We start from the raw sequence: 20,803 nt of genomic DNA, 5'->3' as shown, positions 1-20,803 counted from the left end.
AAGGTTATAGAGAAGCAAAATATGTATGTTCTTTAAATTTGAGTCCCTGGAGGTGGCTCTGTTCAGTGCTGCATAGAGCTTTCTTTAGGTTCTTTTGCCCCACTTCAGTTGAAGTTTCCCAAGCCTTTCTTCGCAAACCAAATTATTTTTTTATCATGTGGCTACCTATGGGCAATCCCAAGTGTCAGTGAAGCCAAGAATATTGTCTGCTAACTGAGAGAATCCTTATCTCGTTCTCAATTTCCCATTGTAACGTCATTGGCCAGGCTTAATCAGACTAAGTGCAGTTTTCTCTGGCAGCCGTGTGAAGTGCAGTGTCACAGTCTAATAGCTTGGTTTTCCTTCACGTAAGCGTTTCAATTTTTGGTCCTGGGATCCAGAAGAAGAGCGAAAGCGCCAGGAAAGGTGGCAGCATGAGCAAGAACGCTTGCTTCAGGTAGGGAAGAAACTGTATGTCTTCCACTGTGTGGTTCAGCTGTTGGATTGTCCCTTTGGACAAAAGCTGGGCATTTTGTGTCATGTTTTCCACATCCTCTGTGGATCCTTGAGTGAATTCTGTGGCAGTTGAGTGATAAATGAGCACACACACACATGTTCTCTGTGGTTTAGGCACTCTCATGTTTCCCTTCCCCACTCCATGGAAAGACCAAAAGGGCTTGGTTCTGCAATCCAGTGCAGAGTTAAACCAAATGTGTTGGTCCTCAATTACATTTAAATTATGTTGAGCACAGACTACAAAACACTTAATTACTTGGACACACTTTGTCAAGACTGACAATTTGCTAACCCTGATGCCTGTGCAACTCTTCTTTAGAATGATGGTCTTAATAGATTTTTGTAGAATTCTGCTTTATTCACAGGTTGTTCTTGGAAAATATCAAACTGAGTTTGGACATGAAAGGATTTGGGTTTGAGGGCGTTTTGTGAGAGAGGGAAGTGTCTTCAAGACAACCATTAGTTTTGCCTAATGGTAAACTCTAAAAGTTCTAGGTTTGTGTCCTAGCTGGAGGAAATACAATGGCTGTGAGAACCTGAATTTCCCAGGAGTGTCTTTTGAAACTGTGATTAGCTTTGATCCCAAAGAAATCGTATCTTTCTTCCACGTAACAGAAGAGCAAACAACTGTCAAAGGATAGAGAGTAATAAAATGCTCTCTTTTAATCTTTTAGAAAGGACTTGTGTGTCTCTATGCTTTCTTGAGATCACCTAATTTTGCACTTCTTAAAATGGTGTAAAATTCTCATAATATTTCTGGCACATGTGGGTGCTCTCTCAATAATAAATGCTTCTCTTCTGGATTAAGCAGATGTAGTTTCCAATTTGAACAGACATTGGAACTGGTGTAAGAGGAAAATGGAAGTCACCATTCTTCTCCATATTCCAACCAGTTCTGGCAAACAATTTTAAACACCTCTTTGAGATATTTTTTTGTGCAAAACTCTGTGAAAACAGTTCTTAAGAAATCATCCCATCAAGGAAGAAAACAACCTACTTAGCTAATTATAAGCTTACTCTCTTCAGACCTTTACACACTATTCACTTATCTTTTAAACTTGCATAGTTACTCATCATTCTTAAATTATATTGGTATATCTCTTAAATTAGTACCAATATCTGCAAAACCTGCTCATTTGTATTCTATCTTGCTGAAGTTTTTAATGTACAACCGTTGTCTCAGTGTTTCAGGGTCTGTGAAACATTTTTGAAACTTAATACAGTAAGATAAACAAGGAATTACTAATATTTTTGAGCACAAACTTAATTTCTGACCAAAGATTTAAAAAATGTTAACAAATTAAACTTCTTCTAATGTGTCAAAAGTTCCTTGAAGTTTGAAGGTGTTAAATGTAAGTCCTAGAAAAAAGTGGGGAAAGTGAAAAATAAGCTTCTTTTGACACCCATGGATGTTTCCAATTTTTATCTTTCTTTTTCATCCTACTTCTTATTAAACCACTTCTAGCAAGTTCATTTTTGGTGTGGAGATACTACACAATTTATTCCTAATACTGAATGCTCTGAATTTACCTGCATTTCTACCCATGTACAGGAGAAGTATCAGAAGGAGCAGGACAAGCTGAAAGAGGAATGGGAAAAGGCCCAGAGGGAAGTTGAAGAGGAGGAGCGTAGATACTATGAGGAGGTATAATGCTCAAAGGAGGACCTTGTTTATTGACCTTTTTTTTGTATTTAAATGCACCCACTCATGTAAAACAACAAAAAAATAATCCCATACCTAGATTAATTAATTAAAAGGCTCTTTAATTCTCCTCCTCAATTCTCAGGAGGATTGTTTCTCTTAAACACTGCTGTAGATGTTGAGGAAAAATATTTAAATATTTGGACAGGTATCCTCAGCACCTCCGCAAAGGTGGAGGTGTCTAATTGCTATGCAAGTCTGGGTGAGTCAGTACAGCTGCGTCTGGGCACGCTCAGAGTTCCCTCCAGAGGCAGAGCCCTGTGTATTTTGGCATATACTCAGTGCCTAGACTTGGTGGAACTCCAGATGAAATTGTTGTCTGCCTTGGGCTTGATCATGTAGGTATTTTGTAACTGGCCTTTAAAAAAATGAAAAATCCACAGGAGATGCTCAAAGCTTGCAGTTGTGGAATATTAACAATCTATAAGATAGTGTTTTCTTCTGTTGTGTGTGGGTCATTATTGCAGGAAACTGGAAAATATTTCTATTTTAAGTTTGTCTATGCATTATGTCAATGAATGGTTTCTTATTGTGCATGAGGGACATAACTTGTGATCTAAACAAGAAATGTTTTTTCAACTTTCAGAATAAGTTTTTCATGTACCAAGGGTAATTCCATATTTTTATATTAAACTTAATACACTGGTGCTGTGAGAAACAGTAGTTCCATGCCAAGTGAAATATTCTTTCCTGTTTTACAAATTCCATCTCAAACATGGCAATGGTAAAAGAAACAGAAGTGCAAAACCTTGAAGCAAATTAAAAATTGAGGTGTTACCATTATTCTTAGTACCACAAGCCCTTATCTAGCCATCTAAATATGGCACATAGCCAAACCTTCATTTCCTTTTGTGTTTCATAAGCTCATAGATACATTCTGTATTTTTAACCCCCACTCTCTCCTGATCCTCTTTCTTTAGGAACGCAAGATAATTGAGGATACTGTAGTTCCATTCATTGTTTCTTCAAACTCTGCTGAGCTCCTCTCCTCTTCTTCCTCTACCACTGAAGGAAACAAGACAGTGGTGAGTTTCTCATGGAGTAGTAAGGCACTGAAGAGTAAGACATCTTTAGTGAAAAGTTTAATCCTTTGCTAAAGGCTATCAAAGTCTGGGAGCAGAAAGAGTAAGGGTATTCCCTGGGTCCCTTCTTTAACTAGTGATACCTCAGAGTGCTGTAATTTACAGATTTTCACTGAGTAGCTGTATTCCCAAGCAAACTGCTACCATCCCATTTTCAACTAGAGCAGAGAGTGATAACTTTCTCTCTGCAGCTGCCTCTCTTCTTTAACTGGTGCTGTGAAAAGATCTGTTTCTTTTTATTATCTTCCAGAGCCGACAAAACCTTAAGTGGTTTCTCTGAATCCAGAATCTCAAATGTAATGTAATGCTTTATGTATATCTCAGATGAGACTGAATCCTACCTCCCCAGTTTTCCTCCTTTTCTCTCCCATCATCCCTCCTAGAAAGCAGCAAAACAAACAGAGAAATGTTTACTCTCTGCTTGGGTTTGGTTTTTTTTTTTTACTCATGCAGCACAGAGTGTTTAATTCAATGCATCTACCATCTAATTAAATTAGTGTTTGCAGAGATCAGAGAATGACACCCCAGGCGAGATCACAGTAGAGTAAGCGTGGGATTCACAGACATAATTTTCTCCTGCATAAGGCACCTGCACCCAGTCATCTGCCTTCTTCCCTTCAGGATTAGGAGTACTGTGTCATTTGGTTCTCTTCTCACCCTTCCTGCCCCCTGTTCTCACTCACCCTGGTGCAGGGCCATCAGCCATGGCCAATTTTCCACTTGGCTGTGTAGCAGTAACTTCCTTGGTGGAGTTGCTTATGCAACAGTCAGAACACTGCCTGCACCCAGAAGTGGAGGATCTCATGCCATTGCTTACTCAAGCTCCACGAGTCTGGTATGAACCACTCCAGCACCACTTCGGAAATAGTACTGGTGTTGCCCTTTGAGGATGTAAATGTGAGTAATGCTTTGCTCCTAGGCAGAGACAACAAGCTGAGGTCACTCACAAAGTCCTCGCAAGTCCAGTGGGAGACTGTCTAGACTCTCAAAGTAATTCAAGGATTTCTGCCAAAGAGTATGTAATGGGAAGTTTTAATTTGCCATCCTTTACACCATAATTGGTCCCTAACTTATTTCATGCTCAGTTTAGTCCAACTAGTTGCTGTTTCAGCTAGAGCCTTAATTAAATCCAAAGTTAGCCTTACCAGGATCAAATGCTACTATATAAATGTGAGATGTTCTTTTTGATAATAAGGTGTGTCAACACAATGTATCTAGGGTCAGCCTGTACTTTTCCCATCTGTGTGCCAATGCCAAATTCAAAGGGAGCTCCTTGTTCCCTCTTCATCTGTCTTCTAGAACTCAACTGATTCAAACAGCTTTCCAGAGGACGGCAAACAAAAAGAAGGTACAAAGCAGAAAAAGCTGCTCTGGGAGCAGGACAGTATGCCATCTCTGAAGAGCAAGGAAAACGAACTCTGGCAAGAAAAGAGGAGGTATGTATTAACCCTAAGCATTTCATAACCCTGGGGAGCTTTGTGTTCTGTTGGCTTCTGAGATATCACATGTGCCCATGATTGATGCTGGAGCACCAGCACCTGGTGGCCTGGATACAATATATCCTGATCAATATTCATGGCCATGCAGGCTGGCACACCTGTGGCACTGCACAGGGCTAGTTGTGCATATCAGAAGGCTTGTCTTTTCCTTGTATGGCTTTGCCAAGAGGCTGTCACAGTGACCAGATCAGACCTTAGACAGCTCAGACATCTCTGTACATCACTGCTCTGTGTCTTGTGTACATTTCACAAGTCATCTGAAGGAATAAAGGAGCAGTAGCTGTTTTCGCTCGGAACCTGTGTGAAATTGCCTGGCTATCTCAGAAGTGCCATACCCAAAATTGCCAGATGCTGTTTAAAGTCCTGGACTTTGCTTAACTGATAATTAACAGGTTTCACAAAAGAGGGGAGGCCCCTCTAATGATGCTGAACACTGTATAGAGAACACGGATAAAAGCTTTTTTTCTGTCAAAGAAGCCACAAATCCATTTTCCACAAATCCAAAATAATCTTCAGCACATCTGAGTGGCAATTTAAGGTAAGCAGGAAGACTTGGGCTACTGGGAGACAAACTTGTTAATTCATTGAAGTTATTGTCATTGCTGACACAATAACAAAAATATTTTTGTAAAAAATAGACTGATATTCAAAAGTTTTGCCATTACATTCTAGGTGAGTTTTTTCCCAGCTTTATTTATACAATGTGACTTATTTTTATTGGCAGTGGAAATAAAGTGCTCTCAGGATACCCAGAAACTGGTATCTTGAAAGGAGGAAGTGAACAGGAGCACCACATGCCGGTGATGGAGCGCAGCTCACCTGCCAGGCTGAATCTGCCACTGACTCAGGGTGAGAGTAAGACTCTTCCTATGCATGTGTTCTCCTTCAGATAGAAATCAGGCAGAAATCTAACTCAAAGAATTTTGGAAATTGACAGTACACATATATCTTCAAAATTGCAGTGTTTCAGACTAAAAATTTATTTTATGTTAGCAAAGATGAATATGTTAGGGTGAAATTTAAACTCTTCTTGTTTTCATCAGAGATGAGAGTTTCTGCAGCAGATATCTCGTTTATAGGCCTGCATGTTCACAGTAGCAGTTAAAATGGTTATCTTTAATCTTTTACACAATCTTACATACATATAGGATTTATCTTCATACAGGGAGCATATTTCCAACACTTATTTTGTGTTTTGATACCTGATTAGATTCTTTATGTCTGTTTCAGTCCAGGAAAAATCACTACATGTGATATGTAACATTTTCAAGCCAAGCCTAAAGTGACGCCTGCCTCAATTTCATCATTAGAAATGTCTAATGACATTTAAAGTTAATTTATTTTTTTAGCTCCCATAAGTATTGATGTTTTTGAAGGAAGGAATTTCCCCAAAACATTGCTGTCATGAGGGTCTCTCTTAAAAAAAAGATCAATTCATTAATTTAACATCATTATCTACCTAATATAAGTGAACACTGGAAAGTAAATAAGTAGGACTAAAGACAGAAAGTGAATGCAAATTTTGAAATCAAGTTTTAGATTTTTGTTTTCAGTCCAGCATAAAAGTTCATTATTCTAAAAAATGAAGTGTCTGTGGATGGAAGAGTTTTCAGTGTTATTACTTGCTCCAAATGCAAATTCAGTCAGACTTGGTAGGTCTGCTTTCTTTGTCTCAATTTTATTGTATTGTTAGTGCTTTGATAAAAGTTGCACAAAGAAAGCTGAATATGTATCACCCAGCAACACATCCTTGGGGATCTGTAGTAGTGATTAAGCAAACTTAACAGGTTTGACAGTTTTCAACTATTTCTGCTAATAACCCTGCTTCAGGGTTTTTCTACGTTCTTTTCAACAATTTGGTCCCCTGCAAGTATTCTTATGGCTCCTTTCTTGCCTCTTAAAGCATCCCATCCATCCTTGCTCCCTTCTTAAGCCCTTAAATAATCAGGCATGTGGGTTTATTGCCTTGACATCAAAAATAGGTAACAAACCTTTCACAGGCCCCAGCAAAGTTTTCATTCTCTAAACCACGTGGTTGGCGCATGGCAGGGTAAGGCTTCTCCCCAGCCTGTGAGCCACAGAATTCACCTTGCAGGGTCCAGGTAATGCACTGTTTCTCAAAGACAGGATGGTTGGCTGCCTGGACATTACACAGATCATTGCTTATTACTGGGAGGCTGTTATTGTAGCTGAGCCATCTGAAGCACAGAGGAAAATTACGAAGGATTTACTGTTTATCAGTAGGTTTATGGAGAGCAATTACTATACCATCCCTTTAACTCTTGCTGCTGAGAAGTTTGGATCCCCTGGCACCACAGAAGTTTCAGTCTCTCTGGTACTTCCTTCATTATGACAACAATACCTTATTTTCCCAAGTGTTATTTATGGATGGCTGTTTGACTTTGCCCTTTCCCCCTTCAGAAATAGATTCAGCAGCAGGGTAGGTCACATTTATGTGAAGGTAATGCAAAGGAACGATGTTCCACAGAGATCTTCTGATGTACCAAAGCCTGTCTCTGACTTTGTGGGGGATTTCTGAGGAGTTTGTTTTAAGGAACAGTACACCTCTCTCCTTTATGGTGTGCCCACAAGCCATGATGGTCTATAAATTTTGACAAAAGCATTTTGCCTCAAATGTTGAGTTTTCCCTGCCTCTTGTTGTAGATATCTCCTGGAATCAGCAGCTGCTGACAAAGCAATCTCCACAGTGCACAGAGGACAGTCGGCAGAGACCATTCCTGGGCCAGACTGTGGGACAGCAACCGAGCTCCACAGGGGAAGCAAAGAGGTGAGGACATAAAGGTTACTGAAAAGATAGTGAAGTCCTACTTGCTCTGTTCTCCCTTACACTCCTGCTCAGCATTCTCTATTGGTTGGGTTTGATTAGTCCTGCAGTGTGAAGACACCCTTCATGTCTGGCTTTCCCATTGAGACTGCTAACATTTATCCACTTTGTTGTTCATTACAGGCACCACAGTTACTAATTTCATGAGGGAGCACACCTCCTACATGCCTCTCTCCTCTTTCTTCATAGCTCTTTTAGCATATATCTGCATAACTTTTCATATGCTTAATTTAAGTGCCTGAGACAAACGTTTATAGCTAAAAAGTAGCTAAATATGAGAGTGGGAATGTCAGGTTATGTCTGCCCCTTTGAAGCTGGTATCCAATAGCTTCATTCCCCATCTTCCAAACACACATCGATTGCTACTTTCTAATCCTTTAAAGATTATACCTTTTAAAAGAAGATACATGTAGAGTAGTATTTTCTTTCTGCTGTAAATTTTGCTGAGGTCTTCTTTCTTTGCTGCTTTGCCTTGTGCTTTTGAGTAAGCCTTACTGAGCAGTAACACCAGTTCTTTTGGTAAATGTGGGAGCTGTTTGCCTAATATTTACAAAAAGTAGCTGTGTAATGAGAAAGGAACATCTGTTTTCATTAGCATATAAATGAACACAGTCTTCTGCAGAACCTGTTACCTCTATGAAGGTTGTATCCAGTCAAAACTAATGCAGATTGAGGTTTGATTACCTATTCTTCATAATAAACTGCTTGTGTATGTGAGAAAATTGTTATTTAATCTGTAAACAGTTTTAAGCAGTTAGAGTTTGAATCAATCCTGTGATTTCTGATAACAAAAACCATGGTTTTTCTCACCAAACTTTTACAGGGTAGCTTGGATACAAATTAACCATTAACCAAATAAAGGGCCTTTCGCTGTTGGTAGCTTCCTTTTTACTCAGTAAAGGGCCGACAGAGAGTGTGGTGTGGGGTGGGGTGGGGTGGGGTATGGTGTGGTGTGTGGTGTGGTGTGGTGTGGTTTGGTGTGGTGTGGTGTGGTTTGGTGTGGTGTGGTGTGTGGTGTGGTGTGGTGTGTGGTGTGGTGTGGTGTGGTGTGGTGTGGTGTGTGGTGTGTGGTGTGGTGTGGTGTGGTGTGGTGTGGTGTGGTGTGGTGTGGTGTGGTGTGGTGTGGTGTGGTGTGGTGTGGTGGTGTGACTTGGCTTAACCCTCCTTCATCATGGTGGGAGCTATGATGGATTGGTGGGGTGGGCAGGAGTCTCCACATGGCTGATTACCTTGTGAGTTCCCTGACTGAGCAGCAGCGAGCAGACTAATACTCAGAACCAAAAATCCTGAAATTCACTAGCTCGAATTTCTCCATACAATACCTGTTTTTATTTGTTGTTCAGCTGTAGTAATGCATCTTCTCTGCTGTATTTTAGGGCAGGCTATCATGAGAACTTCCGATCTGGGCCGTCATCTCCCTGCTCTCCTGCTGCTCTGAGTCAGTCACCCAACAGGTACTAAAGGTCAATAAGGAATTTTGCAGACCAAACACTTCTTGTAGTTGCTGGTGAACTGCCAGAGTGAAAATCACATTAGTATTATGTGGATGCACTGTTAAGTCTGCTAAATGTTGCAATTCATAACTGTCCATGGGATAAACATGTAGCTCCCTCTCCCGTATTTCTTGCCTGCTTCAATGGTATTATGTTTTCAAATAACACAGTTCAGAAAGCAGCTTTAGAACTCTGCTTGATCATTGAAATTTCAATAAAATTGAAATGGGACAGTACAAACTTCAGTCAAAGTGTGAGATCAGAGCACTTAAGCCAAAGGATGTCTTCATTGTCACATGCTCAGGAGTAAGGTCTGCTCGAGACATTGTCACTTGCTGATTTAAAAAGAAATTCTTCCTTTAATTTCCAAACTAGAAATGCACTTTGCTTTTTTGCTGATTTCTAATTTGCCCACAATCGTGCTAATCTCCTAGAGATTTGATTCTCTCAAGCAATCTGTACATCTTTCAGTGAGTTATGTGTACCAACTCTAAATAAACGTTAACTGTAACCTGATTAAATCACTGATAATTTGGGGTATGTTAAAATCAGTTTGCTTATTAAATAGGGTAAAGTAATACAACACAGAACACAGCAGGTTTTTCTTTCATGTTTTGGAGCAAAGCCCTCTTTCTGATGTCGCTTGCATTGACATGAAGGTATTGGGAATTTTTTACATGAACAATTTATTATGTTTTTGTAACTGTAGCTGCAGTTTTGGTGGGATTGCAGATAATTTCCTTGCTAAATGTCACTAGCTGTGATAGCTGCTTCATATTTTTTAGCAGCTATGTTCTGATCTGAGAATCTTTTCCATGATCTTTTCCTGAAATAAATCTTAGCTTTGTAAACAATGGATGGACTGTAATTCATTTTCCCTCTAAAACATTAGAAAACTCTTAAAAATTTCTCAAGATGCTCTTATAGTAACTCTGATAGTGGAGAAGAAGTAAAAACAAAGGTGAACTCAGGAATAACACAGAAGCAGAAAGGTTAAGGTTGTAGGAGTGGAGAAAAAAAAAACAGCGAAGTTATTCTAAAAGGAGTAATGATAATGAAGCGACAAGACAGTCGTGTCTGTGCTATCTGAGTACATGGTGGGCTCAAGAGTAGAAGAAAGGACAGTTTTCTAATTGTGATGTGCTTTTCTGCTGCTTCTGTCTCTCTTTCTCTCTCTCCTTCTATTTTTGGTTTTTGTTTTTTTTTTTCTTTTTCCAAAATGGCTCTTTTGTTATGCTGCAGTCCAGATCTGTCTCCGTTGGTGGCTTATTATAATGTTGCTGCCTCAAAACCTTAAAGCAAGAGATTGTAAACTTGCTTATCTGGGTAGGATTTCGTCAAATTGTCTTTTCAAAACTCATGAAGTATCGCAAAGTTTCTGTCCTAGTTTCAGCCCTGGCTGAAAAAAGCATGGATGACACATAACGACAGGGGATCCCTTTTGGTCTCAGGTTCATCTCACTAGGCCAGGCATCAGTTCTGTCAGGCTGACAGGCAGGTGGGAAGGGAAGAGCGTGAGACCCATAGAAGTGGGCACCTGCACTGCTATTAAAACCATTATGACAAAGGGCACCAGTTTTTCCTGAGGCTCTGAACTTTCACCCAGCTGTCATCCAACTGCGGAGTTATGAGAGAGGTCTAGACAGGACTGCTGAAGGAGCTAGTGGAAGTATTTTTTGCATTGCAGATGGAGATGCAATTTCATGTTTTCTCTAACTAGGTGTAGTACTAAGAGGCTGCAGCAGCACAAGCTGAAATGAGTCAGCCACTGCCTGGCCTGTGCTAGTCTGTGTAGTTATGCTGTCACTATTGACTTCACCAGCTTGTTTGGGTGCAAGAATAGCATTCCTGTTTTCTGATTCACAGTGAGCAAGTCCATTTGTAAACAAATTTAAAAATTCCCAGGCTGAGAGTCTGACTCAGATAATTTGTGTGAATTGCTGTGGCATTGACTAGGTCTAAGTAACCTTTTGTTGTAAGGATGGTGAGGCACTGGAGCAGATTGCCCAGAGAGGCTGTGGACTGCCCAGCCCTAGAGGTGTTCAAGGCCAGGTTGGACGGGGTTCTGAATAACCTGGTCTAGTGGAAGGCTCCCTGCCTGTGGCAGTCGGCTTGGAACTACATGATCTTTAAGGTCCCTTCCAACCCTAACCATTCTGTGATTCTAGGAATCCACAGGCCACCCAGGCCTCTGTTAAGAGGCTTGCATCTCCCTTGATCTAGCACAGCAGACTGGCAGGGAAATGTGTTTGAGCTGCTGTGCATTCAAGCATTTTAAGTCCTTCACTTGCCTGTCTGGAAGGCACACATGCAGGCTGATTCAGTAACATGGCTGAAGGGTCAATGTGTATTTATGTAAACCCCTCCAGTGCTCCTTCCTCTCATCCTGTCCCTGGTGATAAACCTATCTAAACATTTGGCTCCATTTTAGCATCAGTTGCTGTGTTCTTACAGCCGTGTTTGTCTCCTAGGTCTGTCAGTGGGAAGAAGCTTTGCTCTACCTGTGGTCTCCCTCTTGGAAAAGGAGCTGCCATGATTATTGAAACACTTGGGCTTTATTTCCATATTCAGTGCTTCAGGGTATGTCTCTTGCTTTATTAAGAAACATCTCATGTCATGCACAGTGCAAGTAGAGTGTAAGTGAAACTGAAAATGAGAGGGCCAGGGGGTTTGCATGGTTGTTGTGTCTGAGTGTGTTTGTAAAGAAGTGGAAATAACATAACTAATATGTTATTTTGCAGTCAGACATGTTAATTGGACTAAAACCTGTGATCAAGCAACCAAACTCAGCTTCTTTACTTACAGGGGGAAGCATCATATAATTTCTCTGTTGTGCTCATTGTTTTTTAAATATAACATTATTACCTTGTTGTTTTTTTAGGTGGTCTTTTCTTCCTTCCAAAAACATAGTCAGTCCCAAAGCCATCTTTGATCTGTCCCATGGTTGGAAAGCTTTGACTAGAAATATTTCTTGGCTGGTTTGGGGTGTTTCAGTTTGGAAATAACCTGAAATGGTTTTTAGAGAACTCAGAAAGTGTCCATTTCCATTATCTCTGGCCCAACTGATATTAGACATTTGTGAAGACTTTTTTGATTTTAGACATTTACCCCGACTATATCTCTGGCGTCTTTAAGCTTTTTCCATCACAACTGGCCTGGCTCCAGAAAGCAACCTCAAAGTCAGATGTCCCATATAATCATTAGACTTCACTTCTGTGTAAATGGAGGCTGCTCAAATCCAGTTCTAAGCACTTTTGACTTTATAAAGACCCTCTTACAGATTTGCAGTGTTCCCCAGGAGTATGGGCTGAGTTCTAGGGGTGTATTTTTATCACTGTTCCAAGAACTACTGAAACGAAAGTAAAAATTTGGGAAGAGTTGTGACAGGTAGTAGGGCATGGTCTGTCTTACTTTCTCTGTTCTTCAACTGACAGTGTGGCATTTGCAAGGGACAGCTGGGAGATGCAGCGAGTGGCACAGATGTCAGGATTAGAAATGGTCTTCTTAACTGCAATGATTGTTATATCCGATCCAGAAGTAAGTACCAAGTACTGGGAACTCTAACAATACTGTTGCCATGGTTTTAACTGGTGGGTTTGTCTGGCTCTGACATTCAGGCTCTTCACCATGGGAAGAGGAGTCTTCCCATGCCGTTTTAATTATTTTCTCATATCAGAAAAGATTTCCAAGCCCATTAAATTTTGCCCAGAGGATCTCTGCTCAGCACTATTAGACTTAAAGGCTATTTCTGTGCATAAACATAAACGCCTATACTATGCACGCATATTGTGTGACCTGGAGGCTTGGATCTCTCACATCGCATGAGACAATGTAGATAATTCTCCCTGATCTAGGACCCTGTGTTTGGAGGAGTTCCCATTTTTTGTCTCTAGGACTCCCTTTTGTGGACAAAATCATCATGTAAAATATTAAGAACATTCTGTAACTTGTAGTGAATCCTTCTGTTGGTATCCCCGGATATGTGCTAAATAGTGTTGCTTGCCATTTATTTTGAAGAGTGAGCCAGACAATTGCACGTCAGAAAGAAAACTTCATGCATTTTGCTGCCTTAGAGCAGGTCACCTAAATGTCTTTCCAAGCCCTGGATTTCTGTGGCTGATGCCAAATTACTGGAACATTTCAGCTTCACCCCAGTGTCACCAGTGCTGGTCAGCTGGCTTCCACTGTGTGGAAAACAGTAAGATGTGAAAACAATAGAAGCAATTGTTGTCTTCCTGTTAAATATTATTTGGTATATTCACTGCCTACAATTCCAACTGATAAGTGGACATCTAGAGCTCTTTTCACTTACTATTTCCCTTCTTCTCTCTCAAAAGCACTGGCTGTAGAAATCCAGGAGTAGGAAAAGTACCTACCTATCTTTTCCAGAAGAAGATTGGGTGCTTTTTCTCTGATGCTTCAGGAAAGAGATACTTCTCAATCAGCAGAGCTAGAGGGTGCTATTGTATAATCGGTTTTTTGGCTTTTTTTTTTTTTTTTTTAAATTCTGCTCAGAAATGTTACCAACTTTTCATTATTTATATAACCCAAAATATTTATAAATAGCTTTTTCCCTTCATGCTTGATACTATAAACCTTCCTCATGTGGATGAGGTCCTGACCCTTAAAATGCAGATGTGCACATCCATCTTTACACAAAAAAGAGAGGAAGGTATAAAAGCTATAATTTCCTTTTCTTCTTAGTCCTTTTTGCTTAAATAAAAAGTGATGTCCCTTAAGGATTGATAAAGGCTCTAATAAATTATCAGTTTATATGCTGTAGAAATCACTCTCTCCATCATCATTTCTACAGCAGTGTTACTAGAAAATGCGTTACAGAGCTGTGTGCGGTATTTCATGTAACAATGTTTTGCATTTGTACATACCCAGCAGAATGGTAACCAAGTCCATGACAGATGAAATAGATTTTGAGAAAATGTATGGCTCCTGAAGAATAATAATGGCAAAGGGTTTGTAATTTTTACTACAGATTGCCTCTTCCTGCTGTGTCCACCAGTCATACGAAATCTCAAAATCCAGTTAGTTGAATTTCAGCTACAGTAACTGTTGTTGACAATTCAAAGGGACTGATTTTGATAGAACTGCAAATATTTATAGTTGACAATTTTTAACTAAAATTTGATGCAGTGCACACCTGAAATTAAGAATAAACTGGTGCAATGTCAGTGTTTTGCCCTTCAGTTCTAGGAATAATGCTGCAAAATATGAAAACAGTTGTTTGATTGCATGGCTTGTGCCTTCCTGCCCCCGTGGCTGCATCTGTAACCTGTGCAGCAGTGGGCAGAAGTGACGATCTCTAACTAACCTTGGATGGATTAGTCAGTATTGTTTTGAGATGCTTATGGACATCTCGATTAAATATTTTGGCTCCCAGAAGCTTATCTGAAAAAATGGATAATTCTGGTTCAAAATGAATCATCAAAAAAGACAACGAGAAAAGCATTAAGGCTTATGTAGTGGTCCGGGGTCCAAAATATTTCTGGTTTTCGGATAAAAGTGGATGGGGTTTTTACTGGAAGGTTGTTTCTGTTCAACGAAAACTCACAAGGAAGGAAATTCTGTATTCAATGTCAAACACAGGGAATGGTTACAGGTTGATGAGTGTCAAAGGTGAGAGCTACATTCATGAGATTCCCTATATGGCCAAATAACACAAGGAGTCACACAAACTAGGCACAGCTGAAGGTGAGTCAGCAGTCCTTTGCTTTATTATTTTGCCGCTGTAGAGCCTGAAATAAATACACACACAAGTACTTGGGGCGTAAAATAAGATCAAACTTCGTGCAGAATGCATTCAATGTGTGGCAAGGAAAATACATTTCCATTGGAGTTGTGCTGAATCCTTCTTTGTAGTAGTTAGTGCCCCAGCTTTGCAGGAAGAAGGAAAAACAGAGCACAAATATATGTAACTCCAGATGCTTTTTTTTTTTTTTAGGTCGTAGAGATCATGTGAGGAAAATCTATGTTTGTTTATTAAAATTTGTAACCAATTACTTGTTCTGGTTTTGTTTTACCCAGCTGCTGGACAGCCAACTACATTGTGACATGACTTTCAGTCCTAATAAGTTTCAAGAAGGAACTCTCTTCTCATATGTATCGGCTGCCTCCAGACAATCACTTGTAAAAGCTTGAATCCATGGACATGATGGCTCTCATCTCGTTTTTAAAAACTCACAACAAAGCTGCACCTGCTCCTTTGAAATGCAATATGTTGGTTTTTGCTTCCTTAATAAATTTGCAAAATATGTATGACCGTGTTTGGGATGGCAAAGCCTAAGTACTATAAAAACAAAACAAAACCACCTTTCAGGTATGCTTATGATACCCCATCTGTTACCTTGCTCTTTGAAAGTAATAAGAGAATAAACATGCAATAAAGCTGTTTTGTTTTAATATTTCTAGCAATTAAAAAGTTTAAGTTTACAGAACCTTTATAGAATATGCCAACTTGAGCTGAGAAGTAATTTTAAGATAGCATCTAATCAGTGCATTTGAAAAACTAAACATCACAGCACGACTTCTCTGTTATAACTGAAGCTATAACTTTTTTTATACAGAGACTAGTTTGATAATACATCCTGTAATTCTGAAGCATTTTGTGTTTATATTACCTTCAATGGAGGGTAGAAGTCAAACAAATAAATTATTGCACCTTTAGTCATAGAATTTTTTTGTTTGTGTACCTCAAGTAATGTTCATGCCTATAGCTTAATATTCTCTGAAATAAAGATTACTTCATTAAACCTAAAGACTGCATACCATTAACAATGGAAAAATTCCCATCAGGAGCAATCCTTCTTAGTAAGTTCAGCAGCCTGTATTGTTATTAAACTTGATGTAAGGTGATGTGGGGGAGAGGCGGCCAAGCAGGCAGACCTGGCTGAGTTGTGAGTCTCCGAGTTGCAGTTTGATGCTGTGGTGAAGCTTTTCTCTTTGGCACGTAACTTGCCAATCAATGATTCGAGTGGGTTGGACATCTGCTCGTTCACTTGAAAACATTACACTTGGTTGAAATCTCATGCAGAGAAACACGTGTGGTTTGGGTACCCCCCGGGGCAGAGAGTTAGACGGCCTTGAGCCTGTGTTCCTCCATCCACTACCCAAAAATAGTCAGCAAAACCCAGAAGTATGGAAGATGGGCAGGGAGGAGGCTGGCAGAAAAACTACCTTGCCTGTGTTTGGTACAGTGTTCCTTTGTGCTCTTTGATTAAGCATGTGCTCCTTACTAAATTGATCCAGCAGCTCATTGAAACAGGGGTTCAGCAGGTATCTACAATACACAGACAAAGTTAGGGAATGTGTTGCAACTGTAAAATATCCTAGCTCTTTTTGGTAAACTGTTACTAAAAATATCTTCAAATGGAGGGGAAAAAATTCTTTTTCTGCCTTAAAACCACAATAAAACTAAATGAGTAGAGATTTCTTCTATCTATGTGCATATCTGTTGTCTTTTGATGTGTGGGTAAATAGAAATGAAGTGGTTATTAGGGAAGCAATAATTCTGAGTTGTTCTCTAGATAGCAATTATTTATTGAAATGCTAGACAATTGCTTGCAAGTGAGTTGCATAACCATGCAAAACTGCGTGTCATCAAAACACACACGTGCGATGTCATTGGAGGACATTGTGACTATCTGCTGGAAAGTTACATGTTACTTCCTTAATACTGTGCCTTATAAAATGCAAAGCTGTTGCACACAGTCAGCAATGACTTATGGATGCAATAAATCCAAAAAGTTGAAGTCCTTTATGGACTTCACCTGGGGAATATTTTTAAGTAAAAATAAAATAAATCAGACAAATGTTTTGGAACTAAAAGTGATATCCTGTATTTTGATCAACCACCTGCATGATTAACTGTTAAAGGGTTTTGATAACAAGGATGCTTACTCTTTGCTTGTGGTTGTTATAACATTTTTCCACAAAGAATGCGTGACATGGAAATTCAAGAAGCAGATTTCGTAACTGATGTGGTACATCTGTGTAACTCCATGTGCTGCATTAAGGATATTGTGAATATATAATGTCTGAACCTAATTTTTAAATGAGACTGTGCATGCTTGTGCATCTGTTGGATATGAGCCTGTAGCACTGCTTCACCCATGTGATAGAGTTAGATGTGCAAATCAGTCCCCAAGTGTATCAAAGGGTTGGTTGTCTCAGAGGTCAGGTCCGCTTCTCATTCCTGTAGGGGTAAGTGCCCAAAGGGCTTAGGAGCATGGCTGGGATAAAGTGCATGAACGAGGGGGGAGGGATATTGCATCGCACTGCAGACACATCACTGGGTCTCTGGAGCTGCTTAGGAATTGATCCCAGTGTCTATCAGGTAGTTTTGTATGTGCATGTTTTAGCAAAGTTGGTTGTACGTAAAGCAAAATGAAGCAGCGCTCAACGATGACGATTTTTCTCCCCTAATGAACATCTATTCACCAGCACAGAATAATTTTCAACAGTTTTCTGAATCATACATGCCAACTTCTTATGTTTGATTTTTTATTCCGTCTGGAATCTTACCTGGCAAATTCATTCAGGCTGAGAGTTTTTTTCATTTTTCTTCCAGTTTAAACACATTAATATGATACATTTCTAATCAGGAACTTTGGCAACAGAAAAAAATAACACTTTCCTACATTTGAACTGCAATGTAAATGTATTTGTTGCAAAAAAAGATTTATTATTACTGAGCAAGTACGATGTATGTAATGGGTTTTAGATGTTTTGGAATTTATTTAGCCTCTTACTACTTCAGAGAATCTGAACAGGTGTCATAACCCATCTGTATTTTACAAGCCCATTTTCATGGTGTATTTTTTCCCTACTCTTGCTATGTAGTGTTATTGATGCAGTACACCTGTAGTTTTCAGTGAATGTCGTAAAGGTTGGTGAACCAGAAGGGGACCATCCTTATCTGCATGTCCATTCAGGGACAAGGATTGCTGTCCTAGCTGGGGCTAATGTTGAATACCAATTATGCTAATCATCCCTTTATTTTATTTATTCTAAAATGCCTCTGGAAATTAGGAAAACTTGTCTAAAACTCAACAGCTTTTATAGTAAATGTATGTTTATAAATAAAATGTTGATTACCTTTGGTGGTGTTGATTTTACTTATTATAACTAACTTCTGTTGCATGAACCTGGATTGCAGAGTAGAGGCTGCTGCTTGGTTGGGGTAGGCTGAGCCAAGCTATGCTCCCCAGGACTTAGTATATGAGATGAGACAATAAAAAGGATGTAGCTGAGATGGCAAAATGCCCTGTGGATTGCCACTGTAAGCTGTAGCCCTCTATTCATAAGAGCATGTGTGCCTGTTGTGGTAAAAGATGAGCAGAGAAGGCTTACTGTAGAGAGGTAACCCCAAAGTCCTCAGAAGATCTTTCATCAGTGTTGGTGGACTGTGGATCAGACTTTCACTCAACAAAGCACCTTATATATGGCAATGCTAAATAAGTGCTTGGTTAATTCCATTTCCACTAGCAAAGATCCTGGAGTCTGTGCTCACTTTTGCATGTACTGAGGTATCTCACTAATTCTTGAATCGCAACAAGTGTGGGACTTGTCCAGTCACCAGAAGAAAGTTCACACAAAATTTTAAGCTAATAACTGCCCCTTTTTCTACTTTTTAATCGGGTCTTAAGTGGATGACATATTTGGGTTTGTGCCAGTAGAGCATCTCGGCTGTTAGATGAGTCATGGGGATGTACTGAACATTTTATTTTTTTTTAATTCATTCATTCCTTTATTTTTATCCTGGTGCCTTAATGGCAGTGCTGCTGGTCATACATTACTCCTGCGTGTCCGTGAGGGCCAGCATTCTTTGTGGTGGCAGAGGCATGCTGGGATTCCCAGCAGTGCCATCGGTGCCCTGTCTGCGGGAACAGCTCGCTGCCACTGGAGGTTGCTCTGAGGCTGCATTTGGAGGCAGGCAGGCAGCAATTTCTGCTCCAGCAGCTCTGCACCAAGGCTGCTGGGCACACAGACAAACACTGTTTGTGACCCTTATGAGCCAGGGTAAATGGTGGCAATCCTGGTAGGATTTTTTGTAATATTATCATCATTATTATTACTATTTTGTAATGAATGTGACCTGCACAGTCATTTATGATCTTAAAAGGCAACCACTGGGGGTGCACTCACCTGGCAAAATAATTTTGAATACCTTGTAAAAGGGGAGTTGTGTCACCTGCTCATCTCCCCAGGACCTTCAGCTGGAGGTAGCAAAGGCTGCCTGGAGGGCCCTGAGAGAAAGCACTGTGCTAACAGGGCCTTGGCATGCCCCAGGAGAGGACAATGGCTTGCTGAGCAGTGGGATGAAGCTGAGGGCATATGGAAGAAATAGGAGGTGATGGGAGAGTGGAGTGGGCTGTTACAGCTAAGTTTCAAACATCGGAGCAGAGGATACCCCATGCAAAGAGGGATGTGTGCATGGCCCCCTAGGTGAGCTGTGTCTCCTCTACATCCTGTCCAGGTGTGATGCCTCCATCCCTCCCTTTCCCCCCACTGTTGACTGTCAGGACAAGGGCTCAGTTTCCTCCATTCAACCCACTTTGTTTTGCTTATTCTTCTTCTATCCTTAGCAGGTGTTTTTGTCATCAGTGAGCACAGCCAGGTGCTGGTAGCTGTGGGAGGCTCTAGGCACAGGTGATGAACATCAGTAACTTGCTTACCTTGTGAGTATTGATCCTTATCCAGAGAACTCTCCTGGAGCATAGTTAAAAGCAGGCAGCTACCACTTTTTTTAGAAAATTAGCTTTAGGTAGAGTTCTTGCTGCCCAATTTAGCAAAGATGTGGTTTCAGATGGGTCCCCTTCCTGGTAATGGGAGGCTGGTTAAGTAGTTACTCAATAAACCTTGCAAAGTAGAGGCTTGTCCTTTTCTCCCCTTTACCAGGTTGGGTAACTGAGGAGCAAGATGACAGAGACACATCTGCAGTGAAAATCAGAAGGGGTTATGGGCACTCAAAGTGTGCAGATGACCACCACTTGGATGGGAAAACAAAAAATGTCAGTAAAATATCTCCTGTAAAGGCAAACAGGTCCTATATAGTTTTAAAAGCCTCCGGTGGGAATGTAATTTCATCTGAATTTCCTGATAAGGGGAAATGACTAAACTGGAAGCTGCTCAAGTTTTTCAAGTAATAAGAGCCCCAAAAAAAGAGATAAAAGGTACAGGACAGGATGTGACTTGTCTTATGGTATGGGGGGGGGGTGGTATTTGAGAGGTGGGGGCGTGTCTCTTTTCTAGTTCGTATTTTTTATAAAATGTAGCATGAGTTAAACATGCAAGAGGGAGCTGCTGCTCTGTAGATCTTACGGAAAACCCCATGCTCTGCAAGAGTAGCTAGTGAAGCTAGCTAAACCCCAAAAGCATATGGGGTTTTAAGCCATTTAGGAAGAAAACCTCTCCATTATTTAAGATAATCTTATAAGTCACTGTTAACTCATCCATGGAGTCCATCTGCTTCACTGCACGTGATGTACTGTAAATTCTCTTAGCTAATGCCACATTCCTAGTTCACAGATGTATTTTTTTCTAAGCAGATGACCTGCTGGTTAAAACCTGCACAAGCCAGTCATGGATCTAGAAACTAAATCAAAACTAACCAAACTGCAAATCTTTCCTTGAAATAACAGAATTTATCAAACAGGAAAAGAAAGCAAGATTTT

At 40.2% G+C, this 20,803-nt stretch overlaps 1 protein-coding gene across 4 annotated transcripts in view; it reads left to right on the top strand.

Annotated features, from left to right (window-relative positions):
* The window catches only part of LIMCH1 (LIM and calponin homology domains 1), a 176,566-nt gene extending 158,338 nt beyond the window's left edge, over window positions 1–18,228 (top strand). For all 4 annotated transcript variants that reach the window (XM_069014211.1, XM_069014210.1, XM_069014209.1 and 1 more), the window contains 10 exons: window positions 353–436; window positions 2,048–2,140; window positions 3,118–3,222; window positions 4,579–4,715; window positions 5,503–5,627; window positions 7,443–7,566; window positions 9,000–9,077; window positions 11,588–11,696; window positions 12,551–12,653; window positions 15,156–18,228. In XM_069014211.1, the coding sequence (XP_068870312.1) occupies window positions 353–436; window positions 2,048–2,140; window positions 3,118–3,222; window positions 4,579–4,715; window positions 5,503–5,627; window positions 7,443–7,566; window positions 9,000–9,077; window positions 11,588–11,696; window positions 12,551–12,653; window positions 15,156–15,181 (984 nt within the window). In that variant the 3' untranslated portion in view covers window positions 15,182–18,228. The remainder of the gene's footprint in view (window positions 1–352; window positions 437–2,047; window positions 2,141–3,117; window positions 3,223–4,578; window positions 4,716–5,502; window positions 5,628–7,442; window positions 7,567–8,999; window positions 9,078–11,587; window positions 11,697–12,550; window positions 12,654–15,155) is intronic.
* The last annotated feature ends 2,575 nt before the right edge of the window (window positions 18,229–20,803 follow it).

The sequence above is a fragment of the Aphelocoma coerulescens genome, chromosome 4, assembly GCF_041296385.1.
Source record: "Aphelocoma coerulescens isolate FSJ_1873_10779 chromosome 4, UR_Acoe_1.0, whole genome shotgun sequence".
Lineage (NCBI taxonomy): Eukaryota > Metazoa > Chordata > Aves > Passeriformes > Corvidae > Aphelocoma > Aphelocoma coerulescens.
Note: the sequence above shows the minus strand (reverse complement) of the source record. Positions and strands in the feature narration are given on the sequence as shown.